General features: G+C 31.8%; 1 protein-coding gene and 1 non-coding gene across 12 annotated transcripts in view; one reads left to right on the forward strand and one right to left on the reverse strand.

The window, feature by feature from the left end:
- RIMS2 (regulating synaptic membrane exocytosis 2) overlaps nt 1-20,858 on the forward strand; it is a 509,607-nt gene that overhangs the window by 340,314 nt on the left and 148,435 nt on the right. For 2 of the 11 annotated variants that reach the window (XM_074352615.1, XM_045517255.2), the window contains exon 17: nt 9,518-9,550. The exons of the other annotated variants lie outside the window; for them this stretch is intronic. In XM_074352615.1, coding sequence (XP_074208716.1) covers nt 9,518-9,550 — 33 coding nt within the window. The remainder of the gene's footprint in view (nt 1-9,517; nt 9,551-20,858) is intronic. 11 annotated transcript variants of the gene reach the window in all.
- On the reverse strand, nt 14,550-14,624 carry TRNAV-AAC (transfer RNA valine (anticodon AAC)). Its single transcript has one exon. It is a non-coding gene; the product is annotated as a tRNA-Val (tRNA).

Here is a 20,858-nt window from a genome sequence, read left to right on the forward strand (position 1 = left end):
TCTGCCTGTAATGCCCTCCCTAAATAACAATATGGGTAACCCCCTTACTTCCTTAAGTTCTTTACTCAAAACTTGCCTTCTTAATGAGGATTTCCATGACTACTCTATTCAGACTTTCATCACATCCTGGACATTTCATTTACTTCTTACCTACTTCATGTTTGTCTTAGCACTATCAATATCTAAGTCACAAAATATTTTACTCATTTATCTTATTTGTAACTTAATTCTCCCACTAGAATATGAACTTTATGAGAGCATGGATTTTTGTCAATTTTTGCTTTTGCTATTATATCCTCAGTGCCTAGGCATGGCTAGATTATAGTAGGTGCTGAAAAAATATTTGTTGAATGAATGAATGTTAAATCACACTGCAAATAATTTTAAATGATCTTAGGTAAGTTAGGTAACTCATATTCAGTGATACCAAACTGTTGCTAATTTTTATTGACATAATATCACATAGTACATACCTTTTTCTGTCATTTAATGAAAATACTAAATATGGTAGTAAAATAAATAACCATTTTATCTTACCATGTATTAAAATGTGTTATGGATTTTCTCTTGATATATATGAAAATCTCTGCATTTTAGTTCCATATAAACATTTCATTTTATCACACTAAAATAATGTGTAGCAAAATGTTTACTTCTGAAATAAATCAGTATTATTTAAGAACACATTTTTTTCAAATTATTTAAATTATCATTTTCTTCATACCTTCAATTATCTTTTATTGAAAATAGACTTTGGAATTTCTGGGAAGTAAACGTAAGTGCTTTGGATTTTGAAATCCAAGAAAAAAATTTAAATGTCATATTCCTATATGTAAAACATTAACTATGTACTACTGGAAGTTTATGGAAGAATTTAGGGGGAAAATATTTTTTAAAAATTAGACCATGAAGTATTTTAGGTTCTTATTACACAAATTATCTCATGTTTCTGACAAGCTCTGATTAATTTTTTTGATTTATACTAGAAGTTACATGGGAAGACCAGCAGAAAAAGGTGAATGGTACATTAAGTGATGACAAACCATTGCCAACAAAGAAACATCACTCTGAGCCAGGTTTGTCAGGAGTTGGAAAACCACTGAAAGCATGAGGCGATAAGCATTGCAGTTCATGCTTTTTAAACATGTGTGTGCTTGTTGTACCTCAACCTTTTCACTGTGGTGTGAACATTATAGTGTATAGAGTCCACTTGCAGTGGTGAAAACTTAATTTCAAAATTTGTTTAGAAAACTAATTACACATATTTTGGAGGAAAAGAGTAATTACTTCTTAGATTGTTTCTTTAGGGAAAAAATGACAAACTTATGCACAAATGATAACTTATATATTTGGCTGTTTTGACCCAAATTAAAATACCTTAATGAGAGGTGCTTACCTCCATAAAAAGCACTATAGAAAGCTCAACATAGTTTTTTAAAGTTTGTCTTTGTCGGTCATTCCTTATTTTTAATTGCAAATGCTATCGAGGTATTATACCAATTGGTAATGATTTATTTACAACTTTTTGAGCTAAAATATTGCAACACAAAATGTAGCATGTTATGTGAATTGAATAATCTCTTCAAACCATTAATTCTACCAATAATTTGAAATGAAGTGATTTTATTTTCCTCTCTCTTTCTTCTCTTTTTTGGGGGAGATATGATTAACTAAGTAGAAGACAAAACTTGAACCAGAAGTAAAAAGAAGAGAAGCAAAGTCTAGAGATAATCAATCAACTGAATAATCAGTACTACTTTTAATCAGTAATTGGATGAAAGTACATTAAAAATTTTATTCAAAATTTTATAATGCAGATGGATTTTTATAATAACATCATCATTAAAATGGCTGTTTCTGTAGTTACTGGGTTGATGTATTTTCATGTGGTGACTCAATTCATGTTAAATCTCTGAAACGTATAGTTTAAAATATGTCAATATATAAGTTAAACTAACTTACTAACAAGTATTCATGGCTATCCTGTTGTATGCCAGGCATTATGGTTGGCACTGAGTTACTGAAATAGACAAAAGAGAGATGCAGCAATTGCCCTCACAGAGCTTACATTCTGGCAAAAATACATAAATTAAAAAGTTACACTACTAATCTATTATATTTGTGATAGTGCTATTAAGGAGAATTGGGTGTTTTGAGAAAAAGTATTGTTACGTAAGTCTAGAGAGCAAGGAAAAATGCCACACTGCCAATGACTTAATCTGTGAATTCTCTTTTAGTGAAATGGATACATACTGAAAATTTTAAAAAATAAACTAGAATTCACATTGGGAATTTAAATATACTCTAGAAGTTGTAAGAAAAATGTGTTTTTTTGTTTCAGATCTTCAATTAAGAGTCAGTTTATTTGGAAAATAATAATGAGCTTAATGTGTTCAGGGGATTTTAAAAAGTAAATGAAGTAAATATAAAATTGATTTTTTGTTATGATTTATGTAACAAAAACTATTACTGTAAAAATATCTCCTTGCTGTGGTGTGTGATATGGGTTATCCTTGGTCGTAAACTATTGTTTATTTGTCTTGTTTGCCATCATGACTGCTTACATAAATATGTTTGTGGCTATATATATCTATGTAAATAAGTTACATTGTATATTAAAATCATGAAAGAATGCAGTATTTCCTGAAATATTTTTAAATCTCACAAATTTTAAACATCTCCTTTAAATATTATTAATTTGTGTATTCTCATATATTGCATTTTTTAATCACTTAAGCCTTCTAGCTGAATATGTGTGCAGTAGAGGAAAATTAATATTATTAGAGTGCCTTGATGTCGTGCTTAAAGTTTTTATAGATTTTTCTGTTTTGGCAATTGTGCATTTTTCTATGTAGTGGAAAATTCCTGGCAATTCAAACTATAGATGTTGTGAGTAAGTATGCAATATGCTAAGGCAGTAAATTTTGGTGCTCATAAATATTTTTGCTTGTTTCTAAAAGAATGGTGGGATATGTTGAGAACATTTTTAATTATTGAAACTTTGGAGTGATAGAACGGGAGGAAAATAGAGGGATACCAGGTGGGGCTAATTACACCTCATCATGTTTAGAAGTCTGGACTTTACAGAAGATGTGCTTGGATTCATTCTTTATTTTATATTTAACTATATATACCATATTAATAATCTAGTAACTATAATCAGTGTTTATTAATACATAATCTTTATTCACTAAAATCTAAGAGATCATCTTCCATTAATTGTCAGATATTCTTCATCAGAAGATTATTGTAGTAAACTTGTGGTATTAGAAAAAGTTTGTGAGGACTTGAACTCAAACCTGAGATGCATAGTTGGCTATGTCTCAATAGCATATATTGTTATCTATTTCTGTTGCTGTTTTATGAAAATCTATGCAAGAATACCCCTGGGGATTTTGCCATTTTTAGGATGTATACTAACAGTTAAAACATCACTTTAAATTTTTATTTTGAATATAAGACTGTAGAACTGGAGGACTACATGGCATTATGTAGTCTAGAAAATGGATCAGCAAATACTTGGATGAACCTTAAGTATCATGGATTCATATCTGCTTCTTTTAAGAAAAGTTTTGACATCTTTGAAGTAGACTGTGCTGAGAGAATGGGTGATTTATTTTCAGTATTTCTAACTTAACTGACAGCAATATAGATAAAAATCCCTGGAAAATATAATGATGTTTATCATATTAGCATCTTTGATGTGATCATTAAGATAAGAATTCTACAAATGATTTTAAAGCACAGGTTTTATGGGTAATGTTCAGAGTAAATCACTAAATGTCTTCCTCATGTAGAATGTGGGTTAGATTTTGTTCAGGCCGTAAAGTTAACAAAACATTCTTAATGCAAATCAAGGACATATGAGCAGAGAAAATCTGTTGTTTGTTTTTTCAATGAACAGTCTGATTCTAGACTAGAATACTATGGCCTATAATAATGTAATGTTATTAAACATTGAAAACAAGGTTTAATCTGTTGAAATTTATTATTTTCACTTAATGAATTTATCTGTTCTGATAGTAATTAGAGTGGTATCTGGGAAGAGAGCATATTTTTACCTAAAATATTTTATCTTATATATTACTTAAACTCAGTCCACAAAAAAGTCTGGTGAGAAAGCTAACTTAAATTATCAGCTAAATGAATGTTTTAGAACTGATAAAGTTTTTCAGTTTCTCCAAAATGAGGAACTCTTGAGTTAAATAGTTCAGACTCTGCTTTGAGATATAATTATAAATGATTTCTGATATGTTTGAGGATTAATTGATACTATTCACAAAAGGATTGTCCACCTTGATTTGTCATTTTCCAAGTGGAACATACACTTTATCTAGAAAAATCTTGAATTGACGTAGCTACCCTTTCTGCAGTTACCCTGAAACGTGACAGTGCTACTTACCTTGAGGTATCTTATCTGGAGGATAAATCCTTCTGGAAGAGTGACGGCAATGAAACACTTTGCTCGGTTACTGTATGAATATACAGTATTTTGTAAATTGAAAACATTCAAAGTAACAAGTTGTGTTTTACAAGTTGTGTGTGCTTACTTCCCCAGTTTGGGCATTGTAAGATTTAGTTAATATATTAAGCTTTAATTTTTTTCTACCATGGACGTTTCCATATTGTATTCTTTAAGAATCTGTAACTATGGATAAGGTAGGGATTGTTTTTTTTTTAACTTAGCTCAACCTCTGGAATTGTGTTTTATAAAATTTATCCTAAGGTAAGAGGAAAAGTAAATATTCAAAATTTTATTTTTTAGTGAATTTTGTACTTCAGTGTTTTTTCTTGACTATTTGGATGTTATGGACTTTTGTTTCCTTTCATTCTCGAATAGTTTGACATTCTCTAACAGAAACAATTTATTTCAGTCTAAGTCAATATTCTAATCTAGTCTTCTAAGTAGATGCTAGTCTAATCCATCTAATCTGGAAAAAAGCATCGAGGTTGTGTTCTTGGTCAGTATTAGCAGATTGGTAATTTCTGATTATTTCTGGATTATAGAGTCAATGTACTTTATTTTTGGCAGAAAAAAGTAATAAACTAAGTTAAATATTTTTTGTAGAACACAAATCAACTGATGGAAGTTTGGAATTAAGTACTACTGACACCTTCATATGTAAATACAGTGTTATTTGTTAACAAGCATGTTCTTCTGTGAATAAAGTGAGATTTCATGGACTTATGAATTTAGTTGCTCATTTAAGTTGACTGAGTTTCCTATGAACATACAGATAAGGCCAAGCCTGTACTTCAGTGACTTTCTTTTTTATAACAAATAGTATGCTGTAGTTTGGAAATCAATTATTTTAAACTCCTTCAATAAGTACTCTAAGTATGTTTTTCTTCTGCATTTAAAATTGCCTTACATGTCAGACTTTAAGGATAGAATCAGAAAAAAATGACACAGCTACAGATAGGAAAAAGACATTTAAAAGATAAACATTTTTGTTACTGTTTTTAAAAGCTTAATATTTTTAAAGATTGTACTTTGCTTATTTCAGTAGGCAGGTAGAATTTGTAAATATTCAATAATTTTATGGTTGTTGGCGAAATTATAGAAAGTAATAATTAGTTTAGAAAATAAATTCAATTCACTTAGACTGGGGAATTTTTCAACAACATTTTTGTCACAGTAGAGAAGTTCTAGTTTGAAATCGGTAAGCTTGGTACACATTTTGTTTTTATATTCTAGGTCTGTCCTCATCTTTGTATTGTTGAGGCGCTTACTAAGTAGACGCTTATTTAGGCTTCGTTTTGAAAGGTGTTGTTCCTCCCCTTGAAGGAAACATTCTTAAGGCTCTTGTGACCTTTAAAAAGCCCTCATGATATGATTAACTTTTAGTTATCTGCAAGTTCTAATATACACTTAGGCTTGAGGTTTCTGTTTCATCATCAGGAATCTTTTTAAGAGAATACTTACTCCCATAGGACCTATATTAACTCAAGTACAGTTAAATCTGATAATAGGACCAATAGCATGTCTGTTGTTAGCCAGACATCAGATTTTCAAATAGATATCTTATGCCCTTGTTAAAAACTGCATTTATGGATAAACAAGCCTCATGTCTATGTCTTTTTAAATTAAGTTGATTACAGGTTATTATTTCTGTTTGAACTTGAGATGTATTCAGTTGAAATATAATGCTTGTTAATATATTATATTGGCAAGAAGAATTTTGCTTTGCACACAATTTTACATAAAAGCTGATATTATATTCAGTCTCATAAACTTACTTTTTTACCATATAGCCAAATGAAAATTATTATTTTATATATCTGTTTATCTTCAGTAGGTTTTTGTAATTTTAAGAATCAATACAGGCAGCTTTAGTGTGTGTGTGTGTATATATATATGTTGTATTATTTTACTTAACTAAAAACCCCATTCTTTTTATAGTTTGCACCTTGATGGTACCTTAAATTTTAAAATTTTTTTCCATAATAATTACTATAAATGATGTTTATGAGTTATTCATTATGTTTTATAAATATATTTCAGTATAATATATGAAAATACTTTCTCTTTTGTTAGCTCGTCTGATGGAATGAACCCCTCCCAAAATACTGTGTATTTTTATTACAAAGTCTTTATATTTTCTGAGTCTGAAACTAAGATGCAGCCATAGTTGTGATAGTAACAGACACCTAACAGAGAGTATACTTTTACTGTTCTTAATCACTCTAAGTGGTTATTGGCTAAATAAAATGTTGGAAAGACTTCTTAATCAAAGTACCATTAACAGCATTGAAAGTAAAATGTTTGTGGCAAAGTAATGATTAAAGGAAAAGCGGGGAGATGGGAAGAGTGAAGGGGATACTCAGCTTCTTCAAGGTTCCCTGAAGTCTGCAAATCATTACAATAATATTTGTGAAATGAGTTTTTATAGTTTCTTGCCACTTAAATAAGACATAGCTGTTTAAATGGTATTGTTGACTATAAGTTTCTCTTTTTAAATGTGGCTGTTTTAATACAAATAATATATAATAAAAACTGTAACCACAGAGAAGACAAGAAAGCCAAACATTTAAAAAATAAATATTTGGTATAACTGAAAGTTAGACATTGAGATTTTATGATTTAAGTGAGTGTTCTGTCTGCTCATTAAAGTTGTGAGTTTTTATGTAAGGTTAGTTTTGATCTATTAATGGATCATACTCACACAAGTGATAGAAAAATGACTTACTGGGCACTTTAGTTAGATTGTGAAACTCTTCTATTTTCATCCTTTTCTATAATGTAACTGTTGTATTATTTTCTAAAAACAATTAAATTTTTGGTGCTAAGTGTTACTATATTCCTCCCAAGAGTAAAAAGCATTGGTGAATTATTTGCTTAGTTGTACCATGGTACTTCTTTTTAAACCTGTTCTAAACAGTACTATATATTAAAGTATCAAGTCCAAGTGTCACCATGAAAAGGTTTTTTCCCTTGTTTGACTTTTATTTTCACATGTTTTTATTGGGTCATATAGCATCTAGTAGAAAGAAAATTGACCTGGTAATCAGGAGACCTCTGTTCTGTTTCTGGTTCTGCCATTGAACTTGTTTTGTGACCTTGGGTAAGTCACTTGGACTCTATTCAGTTATTCTCTATAATAAATTAATGAATGGGTTGAGAAGAATTTTGAATGTTTTGAATCCATATAAGATGAAAAACATCGCCTCAATACCATTATAAAATGCTCAAGATACAGGAAAATACTAGGTAGAGAAAGAAGCTCCATTTATTTATGTTGTTACTGTGTTTTCTGCAAAAAAAAATCTTTGAGATGGAATATACTTAAGCAGTTATTTCATCCAATTCACACCAAATTCATTTTAACATGTGTGGAAACTGCTTTAGTAGTGTGGTAAATACGTATGTAGGGAAATTTGCATGTTAAAAATAATGCAAAATATACCATTCAGCATTAACCTATGATACTAATATATCGAAGAGTTTTCTATTTTATCTTCTGTGAGAAATGGGTGGACTGGGGATGTGAAAGAAAATATGGCATCTAGCACGTTAATGTATGAATACATTTCAGGAAGGTAATACTTTTCTAGTGGTCTATCCTATTAGCAAAGTCTAGTTTGTTACATAACTGTGATGAGATTTAGTGTCTAATTTTGAATAAGTCAAAGATGTGCTCACATTACAATCAAAATGATATTGTTAAGTTTCAAAATATGTCATTTCTTTTTCAGTTCTCTATAATTCATGCTAGTATTTCTCTTTTTTCTTAGAAAAAGAAGTTTTGGTTATCTCAGCACTTATTTCCTAGTGGAAAATTTTTGTTTTCTCATTATTCAGGAAAAGAGATAAATTTGTTATAGGAAAGATTTCTCTCGAGTTATAATTTCAATATATCAATATTCCAAAGGTATTTTTATATAACATGTTTTTCTGTAAATCACTCAAAAATTATGATACAGGTATTGCAGAAATGAATGTGGTGTTTTAGTTTAAGAATTTAGTAATACCAGATTTGAAGCTAAGAAGGTAATTAAAATAGGACGTTCTGGTTTTGTGTTATGTTGTTCATCTGTATCAGTCATACTAATACTAACTCACTAATACCTTTAGAAAAATTTTTTCTTAGAATGCTCAGTTTAGTAGAGATTTCCTGGTTAATGGCTGTATAAAATATCTTCCCAAATTATGTGCTGAAGTGTTCCCAAATTATGTGCTGTGTCTGTTATAGTAGATATTAGATTTGGATGGGCAAATTTAAATGGAACAGTCAGTGATCTGTTATGGCTGTCTGTAAGAACTTTCTGAATAAACAAGCCTTATCAGGGAATATGATCGAAGAAAATTTGTCTAAATTGAAGACTAACTTGAATTTTTAATATTTAAATATAGCCATATATTTCAGATACTCTTTTTATAATGAGTTTTATTATATTTGTTACTCTCTGTAATATTTTCCTGACAATATATTGCTGTACTGAAGTAATTCAGTGACTTACTGGTCTGATGGCCATACTTATTTTCATGTGTGCCCTGATCATTTTAGGAAACTTAAAAGGCATAGAAATCTGCTGGAACTATTATTGTTGCTCTTTTTGAAGATGATTTAATTAAATTCTTTTCTTGAGATGATATCTAAAATTTCTGTAAGTATTTTCACAGATCTTAAATGGATACAGTAATGTCTTAAACAATATGATCATACAAGTAACCTTGTTTTTACTAATGGTATCTTTTTTCAGCATCAGTGTTCAGGATTGGCTGTCCATAAATAATTGTAAACTTTTAAATCCTCTTTATCTCTACACTAACTTTATTTTTCTGATTCTGCTAACCCATAGTAGCTTAACCAGTTCACCATCAGTTCTTCTGTATTCTTTTTTTTTCTTTTAATATGGTATGTATTTGATTATATCTTCCCTACAACTATGCACAGGAGCCTTTCTCAAAGTGATCTGAGGCCCTTTCCTTCAGTGTCACTTTTTACCTTTTGAGTACATCCACTCACACCCATCTCCTTTGTCTATGTCTGTCCATTACACGATGTGATCACAGAAGAAGTGGACACCACAAGGAGAAGACATGCAGGTCTGTCTCTTCTACTGCTTTTCTTTATTATTTTTTTCATTTATCTAACTTGTCTTAGAAATTTTTTTACTATTTTTTTATTTGCTTTATAATTTTTCTTTCTCTTCTAATATTAACAAAATGTTAAATCTTCAGGCATTTTTATTTTAGGTAGTTGTATATTCAGGTTTTAACAGCTCTGCTCCAATTAGATGGAATAAAAATAAAATGATTAATTTTATGTTATATGTGTATATATGTATTTTTCCAATACTGGGTAACTAACTCCAGATTCAAATATGTGTATATTAATATAGAGTCAACTAGATTAAGTTAATAAATTATAACTTGTTCAAGTTATTTTAGGCTTAAAACTTGTTTTCAACTTTTTTATACATAATTCTAAAAGTAGTTTATTTTTATCTTGAGTTCAGCAATGTGCTAGATTATGGAAAATACTAAAGACCTAATACGTGCCCTAAACAAGCTATAAATATCACAGAGGAGTTAAAACATGCTATGTTTATGTGCCAGTATGGACGAGTCTAACAATATGTTCTACAAAGTTATAAAGTCAGATAAAATTTCTTTCAAACAGATGGCCTAAAAAGGGTTCATGAAACAAGTAACACTGGTACTAAAACTTGAACGTTCATTCAACACTCATTTATTAAGCACATGCTGTATAGTACTGTTCTAGGTGCTGGAAATAACAAGACACATAAAATAGCCCCCTATTCTTGTGGGTTTTTCCTAGTGTGAATCTAACAGGTAAACTCAGTAATATTATAGGTACTATGGGGTATCTATATCTAGATGGATGGATGGATGGATAGATAGATAATTAGGTAGGTAGGTAGGTAGGTAGGTAGGTAGATAGATAGATAGATAGATAGATAAACATACAGTGGAATCACAAAAGATGGTGTGATTATTTCCACCATGAATATTAGTTCAAGAAAGACGTTACAGAAGAGATGACCCTTGAGTTGAATGTTAAAAACTAGAAATATGTTGACCTGATGTGTAGAGAACATTTCAGGCAGAGAAAAAAATATGACAAAACGACTTCAAACAAATTTAAGCAAAAGTAGGCAGGGGAGGGTTCCTGAAATAACTGTGTAAGTTATTGAAGCATGTAAGGCAAGAGAGGGACACAATCAGATATTTGTATCAAAAAAGACTACTTTGAAAGCTGGGTAAAGATTGGACTCGAGCTGTATAAACAGAAAGGTCGTTTATGAGGACATTGCATGGATCAGTTAAAGAGATGACAATGGGCTGGGTTGAGGTATCCAGAGAGGTAGTTGATACATGAGAAATTATTTTAAAATGTAGAATCTATAAGACTTAGTTACCAATTGGATATTATTGATGCAGGGAAAAGAAGGAACAAGATAATCTCAGGTGACTGAAATGTTTGGATGGATGGTATAGTTTATCTATACAGGAAATACAAGTTGGACAAATTTTAGGGGCAAAATAAAGAGTTCAGTTTGAGGATGGGTTAGTTTGAGGCCCTTTTGGAATATTCAGGTATAAATATCAAATAGGCGAGATTGGAAGTATGGGTCTGGAACTCTGGAGAGAAGTCTGGACTAGAGATGTAGAGTATCAGCATTTAACGGATTCCACTGGAATGAGTGGAATTGTTAGAAGCATACGAAGAATAAGAAATCAAAATTCTGGGATCTGCATTTATTTACATTTAAGTGGATGAAAAAACAAGAGCCAGAAAACTACATTGAAAAGAGCCGTGTAAAGACAGTAGGATATCTAGAAAAGAACAAAATTCAGAAAGGAAGGTGTTTCAGGAAGGGTATACTCAACAGAGAAAAATTCCAGGGAAAGACAAATATGTTGTTAAATCATAAAACAATCAATAATGATTTTTGCCTGATTAGCCTCAGTGAAATTGTGGAGGGTGGAGAACAGACTGAAGAGAAAGGAAGGGAGATCTAAAAGAACAGAAGTGAAGATGAATGTAGACAAGGCTTCCTGAAGTCTTGGGGAACTTATCAAATTAAGAGTAGCTACAGTGGGGGATTGGAGAAGGAGCTCACGGAACACAAATAGAATGGTTGATAGTTTAAGTGAAGGCTTAAACTTGCGATGGCATTGATTCTCCAAGATCGTGTGATTGGCTCATTACCACACTTCAGATGTAATCATTAGAATCTCAGGTTGAAGGTTTGTAGGCAGTTATAATAGGAAGAAAAATAGGATGAGGATATTGAGGGTGGCTGGCAAGGAAAATGGTTGACGTGGTGTCCAAGAGAGATTTGGGAAGATGCTGATCATGTTAAATCATGTTGTCTTGTTAAGTCATGTTTAGATACAGTGTTTTCCATGAACTGGAAGAGAAGGGATTCAATAAAAGAATTGGATTTTGTGGTGCTATTGAAGGCTAATGGAAGCAAATGGAGGATGTTATTTTCAGAGTTTGATTTAATAATGTTTAGAATTTTCAGATACTAGACAATTTCACATAATGTAAAGTTACAAGATTTGGTCCTGGGAGTAGGTTTCTGAGATAAAGCATGGATTACAGTTTGGGAAGGCAAGGAAAGCACCAAACCTTGATGCTAGGATTTTTGATGCTAGGGTTTATATAGGCATTGATGTCACTGAAGACCTAAGGTTGATAGAAAATGAATAAAAATTGCCTGGGAAGTAGATGATAATGCAGAAAGGATATTATGAATATAAAAGGAGTAGATTTTACATGAAATTAGAAGCTAGCAATACAGACCTTGAAGAATGCTGATACCACTTCCAGGCTTCTGTAGTATTTAAGGTATAGAATTTTCAGCAGTTTCTCCTCAAAGTGTTTCTGAGGGAGGTAGTATTCTTGTTAAAATATCAACTAACTTTCTATTAAGGCTAAGAAGTGGAATGAGCATTCTGTGATAATGCTGAGGGTGTATAAGATTTAAGTAAAAGGAACTGGGTTTCAGAATCCACAGTGGTCAAGATGAGGATGTCTCTAAGCAATGGGAAAGAATTAGAGAAAGAAGCCCAGGATAGGTACAGTTGCCGGTACCTATTGGAAAATATTAAGAAAGGAACAGATGCTAGGACAAAGGAAGAAATGAACTATTTAATTTGGTAGGGGAGAAGACAGGGAGAAATATAAGGAATTTAAGCTAAACTGGGGGGAATTCAACACATCGAACATGATATACAAGAAGCAAAGAAAGGGCTTAATTGAGAGAGTTGGAAGATTAGGAAGAGGAGAAAAATAATGGAAGCACCCTTTCTTAAGAAATAAATGGCACCTGGGACATGTGGAATTGACAGAGGGAAGAGAATTTTACTGTATTCAGATATTAGGTACTAAATTACTTTTAATTGTTAACAAAACATATCGAAGTCTTTCTCATAAATTAAAACTACAGTTGTAGCTATAGACCTGAAACACTTCCTTTCCTCCTGGTGTGAAGAAGCTGAAGAGTGAGCTTTCTCTGTTCTAGATGTAGATCCCTTATACTAAAAGTGGGGGCTTGGTCTGTATCAACTAGCACTAAGTTTGAGATTCCACAAACTCTCCTAAACCTAGGGATAAATGAAGAGTGGCGCATTTTGTCCCAAAGGAAGTAAGAGTAAAGAAGGAATGGTAGAGAAGCTAATAAGAAGAGCTTCAGAGAAAAAGGAAATACTTTTAGAAGAGAAAGCAGTAAATTGTGTAACAAGCAGTTCAGAATGGATTTCATTTGTTTTTAATAAAAGTTAGATAAAGTTAATGCTTTTCAAAAATTGCCTGGAGTTTATGACCAATAAAATATGGTGTCTTTATTAACCTGTAACTCACATTCCTAATGAATACGTAAGATTTTTCTCTACCAACACCACTTGTTACTACTTCAACCCCAAATTTGATAGTGAAACATTTGATAAAGCTAATCATTTCCTTGAAGTATTAGATTGAAGTATATGTTTTATGTTTTACATCACAATCACAGGGCCTTCATTTATGTTAATAAATCTAATTATAGTCACAGCAACTTAATTCTACACCGTGAATGAAGGAATGGAGTTGATCACATATTTTGAAGCAGCAAAAAAATCACTGATTTTAGCCCTTACAAATCATAATCAAGTTTCTTTTAAGTGAGAAGTAGTGAGCTTTATTAGGGTTTACACTTTTTTCTTCTTAGTCTTATGAAATTTCATATGATAATCTTATTTTTTTTAGATAATTGTAAACAAGTCTTAGCGACCATTTGAAAGAGCTAATGATACAAAAGAGATTTTTAAACTACTGTTTGGTAACAGGATCCATAAAGCAACATCTACTCGTGTTTTTAAGTTCAAGTTTCAGCTACACAAATTTTCAGAATTATTTCCAGATTTGGTCTAGAGCATCTGACAGTCGTATTGCTTATATAATACATTAGTTTTATTCATAAGGAAATCTCAAAAGATATTTTGAAAGCTGTTTTTCTTACCAATTGCTTAGGTAAATTATTATTATATTATATTACCGAATATAATATTATATTAACTAATTATTACATTATTGTTATAGTTGCTTCTGTGCTATATCAAGTTTTAGAAGAATATTTTTAAAAATTATTATTTCACATTGGTCCATTAGTCTGCCAGCTACTTATGTTAATTTGAAATGCTTAACAATTCAAGTTGAATAGAGCTTAAATCATTCTTAATAAAAATGTAATTAGGAATAAGTGACTTTGTAATTATAATTTTTAGTTAAAAATTTTTAAAAATTCTTTTAACATTTTTTCCAGCTTTCTTGAGATATAATTAACATGTAACATTGTATTAAAGGTGTACAACATAATAATTTGCATATACATATATTGCAAAATGATTACCACAATAAATCTAGTTAATGCCCTATAATTTTTAGTAAAATTATTTCTTCATATCCGGTTAGGGTTAGCTAAGGGAAATTTTTCAAAATTATTACAATTATAGTATTCTTTTTTTAAATTACCTTTTAGGTTTCTTTTTTGGCAGGGGTGGTATTAGGTTCATTTACTTATTTATTTTTTAACGGAGGTACTGGGGATTGAACCCAGAACCTCATGCATGTTAGGCATGCACTCTACCACTGAGCTATACCCTCTCCCCTATAGTATTCTTTTTAGCATGAAAACAGTTCCTCCTTTTTGTTTTGTTTCTCTAATTATTCTGAATATTGTCCATGGTTATGTATTATTTCAAACTTGTGCTTCAAATCGTATATTTCTTTGTCATATATACCATGTTTTGAGTACTGTGAGCTTTCATTTGACATTTTTTTTTCTACTTGTGTTATGTCCTAAAAGGTAAAGAGAAGTAATATTCATTGTAGAGGAAATTTAACTTAAGTGTATCTGTGTGTGTGTGTATATATATATATTTATATTTATATATATATTATATTATATTTTTATATGTATATAAATATAAAAGCGCTTATAAACTGTTGTTGAAATTTTCCCGAATCTTTCCATTATTGATTTATTACCAATCTAATCATTACACATTTTATTCCATTTTATAGATATTCTCTGTGCTTGATTACATCCTATTTCTAATAGACTTACTATTTTTTTTAAATTGAAGTATAGCCAGTTTGCAATGTTTTGTCAATTTCTGGTGTACAACACATTGCTTCAGTCATACATGAATATACATATATTCATTTTCATATTCTTTTCACCATAAGCTGCTACAAGATATTGAATATAGTTCCCTGTGGTGTACAGTATAAACTTGTTTATCTATTTTATATATACCAATCAGTATCTGCAAATCTTGAACTCCCAATTTACCCTTCCCAACCCCTTCCCCACTGGTAACCACAAGTTTGTTTTCTATGTTTGTGAGTCTGTTTCTGTTTTATATATAAGTTCATTTGTCTTTTTTTTCCCTTAGATTCTACATATGAGTGATATCATATGGTATTTTTCTTTCTCCTTCTGGCTTACTTCACTTAGAATGACATTCTCCAGGGCCATGCATGTTGCTGCAAATGGCATTATTTTATTATTTTTTATGGCTGAGTAGTATTCCATTGTATAAATATACCACAACTTCTTTATCCAGTCATCTGTTGATGGACATTTAGGCTGTTTCCATGCCTTAGAGCTATTGTAAATAGTGCTGCTATGAACATTGGGATGCAGGTTAAACTTAATATTAATGACAGAAGTCTAAGATGCAGGTACTCGAGATTGCTCAGTCATGAAAACCATAACCCTAGTACACTGAAATCTTATCAGAAAATGTAAATCACTCAGTTCATAAGCAGACATGTGGTGTCAACTCTATGTTCACTGCTGTGCTAAATAGCTTAGATGTTACAAGAGACACAGTGGCTTAGAGAAATATTTTGTATAAGTCTAAGCTTAACATTTTATTAAGTAATATTGTAGTATTTCAACCAAGAAAGTCTCAAGTGTAATATGTATATGTATATGTGTGTGTGTGTGTGTGTGTGTGTATATATATATGTGTGTGTGTGTGTGTGTATGTACATATATATATATATAAACATACTACATCATGTATGAAAGTTACTGTTGATAAAGAATAGGAAGAAACCAGCTATGATTCGGAGCCAGGAGGTATATATGTAATAAAGAGCCATAAACAGAAGATGAAGTAAGGGCATTAAAGTTCAGAAGAGAATTATTTTTGCTATAAAACTTTTTTTCTGAAAAGGCATTTAAGTGTCAGTGGCAGATGAAAGAATTTTAAATAAGATTTGCAGGCAGAGGAATGAATAAAGTGTAGCTCTGGATGATAGGTAAGTTATGATTAAATTATATTTTAAAAATTATTTCAGTTGAAAGAAAAGAGTACATATTATTAAGTCAAAGTTAGTTAGCAAGTTAGTAAGTATTAACGTATATACAGTACTTAACTAAATATTCAAAAATCATGGTAAAAATGAGTCAGGATTGTTTTCAGATCACTTTCTTCCTCTGCTTTTTAAAGATCTTTATTTTAATATCTGTAAAAATATTATAAAAGAGTTGGCATGAAAAATAAATAGGTTTCATATAAAAGAGGGTAAGTTGAAATGAATATATTGGAGATAATTTTCTAGGGAATTTAAAATTAGGTTATAATTTAACTGAAGATAAAGATGTTACTTGACAGACGATAGTTTCTTTTTATCAAACTGAATGAAGGCCTGAGGGGATGGGGGATGGGATGCGAGGGTAGGGATGAGGAAGAGAACTAATAGTGGGAAAGGCAAAGTTTAATGAAAAGCAAAATGATAATAAGTAGAAGTAATTGGATTAATTAATTACATGACACAACTAATGGGGAGAACCCAGTCATAGATTGAAAGGTCATACAGAGTGTGAAGGAGCTTGATAGGCCAATTCAAAGTATAGGAATGAGAATCAGAAGGCGTCTCTAAAGAGATTACAGATGAAAAATAACTATCGCAGTCTAGGCTGGGCTCTTAGGGAAATAAAGAATCACTACCAACAACAACAAAAAAAAGGCCAAAGAGATGATGCTGTTGGAAAAGAAAAAGGAAGAGGTGTTAAAAGAGAGAACGTTGGGAAAAGGAAAAGAATAAACAGGTGTTGAGAGTGGTGTGTGTGAGGGAGAGAGTCACTTCGTGATTCTAAATATTTCGGACCATAAATTTTAGGGAACAGATCAGTGTAAGCCACCTAGTAGTTGCATGACCTTGTAGAAATTTTCTAATAAGTAAAATTAAGAAAATAAGTCCTATCACAAATAACTATACTGATTGAGTAACATTATTATAACACATGCAAAGCTCTTCACGCAATTCCTGTCATATAACAAGTATCACTATTATTGTTAACATTTAATTGTGCCAGAACATTAATATCATTAGTATTGAGCTCTAGAAGACAAGATTTTAACTGTATATTTTTAAACACTTTTGCTACATTTCATTTTCTGTGATCTCCTTGATCAAGTAAAATTTTAGTCTAAAAACATTATTGAAAAAAATTAAAAGCTAGACCGAAATCTGACTAGTGGTTACCTGGGCTGGCAGCGAGAGGGTTGACAAAAAAGCAGGGAACTTTTTAGGACGACAGAAATACTCTATAGCTTGATTGTGGCAAGGTTGCCTGACTATATATGTTTATCAAATGTTACAGACTTTCGTACCTAAATAGTGCGAATTTTAATTTTTGTAAACTATGCCTCAATAAATCTGACGTTAAAAGTTATTGGAAATTCACAAAATTAAAATGAATTTTAAAATATTACCCAAATAGTACTAAGGGTATGCTAATAGAAAAATTTACTTAGTCTAACACATCTCAAACAATCAAGAGCCGAGTCCCCTCCCAAAATAGGGCTGGATAACGGATAGGGCTGGCCTACAGCTTCAGCGAGAAGAGATGAACAAGAAAACGAAGAAAGGACCAAAGCTTTGAGTCTCAAGTAGGGGTCAGTTAACCAGGAAAGATCAAGAACAAGCAAGGCAGTTAGCAAAGAAGTCGATTCTGAATGTTTTGGATATTCATCAAAAACTGAAGGAAGAACAAACATTAGAAGTAATTTCAATTTGTTTTGGACAAGCTGAGTTTTAGGTGCTGATGGCATCTCCATTTGGGGGTGGCTAGGAGGCAACTAGAAATGTGAGTCAAGCTTACAGGAAAGGTAGGAGCCTTCATCACTGGAGTGACAGTTGAAGCTATGGACTTAGGAAAAATCACTCAGGGATAGTATAAAAAAGAAAGTAATGATAACACTTTAGGAAATGCAGATATTTGAAAGATGGGCTGAGAAAGATGAGCCAACAAAATATCTGGAAAAAAGTGAACTGAAAGTCAGAGAAGTGTGAGGCCAAACACTTGAAGGAGAAACTATCAAAGATAGTGTAATTGTGTCAGATGCTGCAGTGAGGACCAGGAGAATGTTGTTGAGGAATGAGCGCTGGATTTGGCAAATATGACATTTTGGGGAACCTTTGAGACATAAGTTTCACAATATCAGACTTAGTTTTAGTACTCAGTGATGAAATCTTCCTTTGAGTAAAGTCACCATGAAATAAGAGGGAAGCAGCAGTAAACAAGTAACGTTTTGCATTTGACTCAGCATTGGAGATATAGTAAGAGGCTCTCTGCATTTGAGTATTCTAACTTTATTGCTCACTATGTAAGGGTCACTTGTACAAGCACATATGCTCACGTCAGGTAAAACTCCATTGTTTTCATATTAGACACGGTGGGTCTCACTTACCAAACTTGGAATGGTGATGAATAATTGATGACTAAGATGTTAATTCCAGGTATCATAGATTTTACTCTTGGGGGACCCAGTATAAGAACTAATTCAGACAAAGGGATTGAGAAGATTTTGGTTTGGAATAGTTGTAGAAGAGGTAGGACTCAGTGATCAAAACCAATTTTAACTTTGCATTTCCTCAATCAGAGATTTCTTTGGGTTAATAAATCCTTCTAAAATGCAGTCAACATTTTGGATAATTAAGTCACTGTGGTATAAATTATTTTAATCCAAAAGTGAATTTTGCACCATTTGAAGGTACCATTTTTATTTCTAGTTTACTAATTGAAAAAAAAATTCAGCTAGAGATCAGCTAAATAACTTACTCTAGTCATGTGAAGCTGGAATTTGAACTGAAGCAATGGGGTTTGGTGTCAGAATCCATGCCCTTAACCTCAGGAAATGGGAGCTTTACCCATGACCTGGTGGAGGGGGTAGGGGAGGCATTGTGAAGAGAACAACGTGAAAGAACAATACTCGAGGTCTAGGAAGAGGAGAGCAGGAAGAGAGGAATTCAGAAAGAGAAATGTAAAGTCAATGGAGACCAACTCCATCTAGTTTGCAGTTTTGTTTAGGATCCTCAGAGCAACTCGTATTACCACGTGAGTATTTGGAAAGTTGAATGAAATTCAGTTCAGTCCCTAGCTTAGGCTAGTCTCTCCTGATGCCTCTTCATCTAATCCTCATCCTTCTTTCTCTGAGAGTGATCTCATCTAACTTCCTCTTCTCAGTATTGAACAGGAACATTTCATAAAATGTCCCTATTTATGAACCATTTAGGATGCATTCCTTTGAATTATGAAGAGTGCTATACTATGTGACATTAGTTACTCTATATAGTCATTCTTGTACCCTTTACCAATAATAATCATTAGCATCTTTGGAGAAAGAAATACAGCTTGATGTCCAGCATGAGTACTATTTAAAATCCATGTGTCTAAATATTTCAGTCAAGGGCATATATACATTTAGTTATTATTAATTTCCATACTAATATACATGAGAAAAATCATATGGGTCCCTTTCCAGCATAGGTCGTGTCTCAGTTTTAATATTGATGGGTATTTTTATTTTTAATGATTTTTCAATTAACAGTGTCAACATTTGTAAGTATATTTAAATTTCTATGTATGTTTCTCAACAAAGAAATGTAACAATGCATTTAAATTTCTTTATCATGCTCCCTTCAAAACTTCTAGGCAACCTTTTGAAATGTGTAAAGGGGCTGTAGTTGAAGTATACCTGGTGGGTATGTTCATAAGGCCGCAGTTGTGGGACACAGTGTCATGCCGAGACAGAATAAGATGGAGACAGGACATACACAGGGTAGTAATATGTGCTACTCTGTAAATTATCTCTTCCTGAATGTAGATTTTAGCCATCAGTAAAAAGTCAGAACATTCCAAAGTGCTTAACACATACGAGGAATAGTTTATTACTGTGATGCATCTGACTCATGTTTATATCTTTTATCAATGGTTGTTGCACTTTTTCTTAGAACCAATTGTAATAATAACCATTGCATTCCTTCTCTGAGGGACTTTCATTTTAAAATTTAGTTTATCCTCTAAAATATACCTTATTTTTTCAAAGATACAGGAACAATGATTAACAAGTTTTAAATAACTCAATTATTAGAAAGTTACTAATATTTTCTCCGAAACTCCATGTCACTATACACTGGGGGGAAAATGTATATGGGTGAAACAGTTACTCTTTAGCTAGTCTGGAAGATGTTTCTGGATTACATTGCTCTTAGGATTTTTTTGCCTTGGTGAAATTCCTGGTTTAATGAACTTTTCAGTTCTCTCTCTTTTTCTCTTTCCCTCCCACCCTCCCTCCCTCCTTCTTTGTCCTTCTTCTTCCCTCCTTTCTTCCTTCATCCCATTCCTCTGTATACACACACACACACACACACACACACACACACACACACACTTTCAGTAAAGGAAATTTTAATGAACGCAATACCAGGGCAAACAGAGTAAGAATTTCTAGAACATTTTACATTATCTATATTGATGAATTAAGTATTACAATATAAAAGAACAAACACTTAAACATCATTTGGCTTCAAAATTAACCA

Source organism: Camelus bactrianus, chromosome 25 (assembly GCF_048773025.1).
Source record: "Camelus bactrianus isolate YW-2024 breed Bactrian camel chromosome 25, ASM4877302v1, whole genome shotgun sequence".
NCBI lineage: Eukaryota > Metazoa > Chordata > Mammalia > Artiodactyla > Camelidae > Camelus > Camelus bactrianus.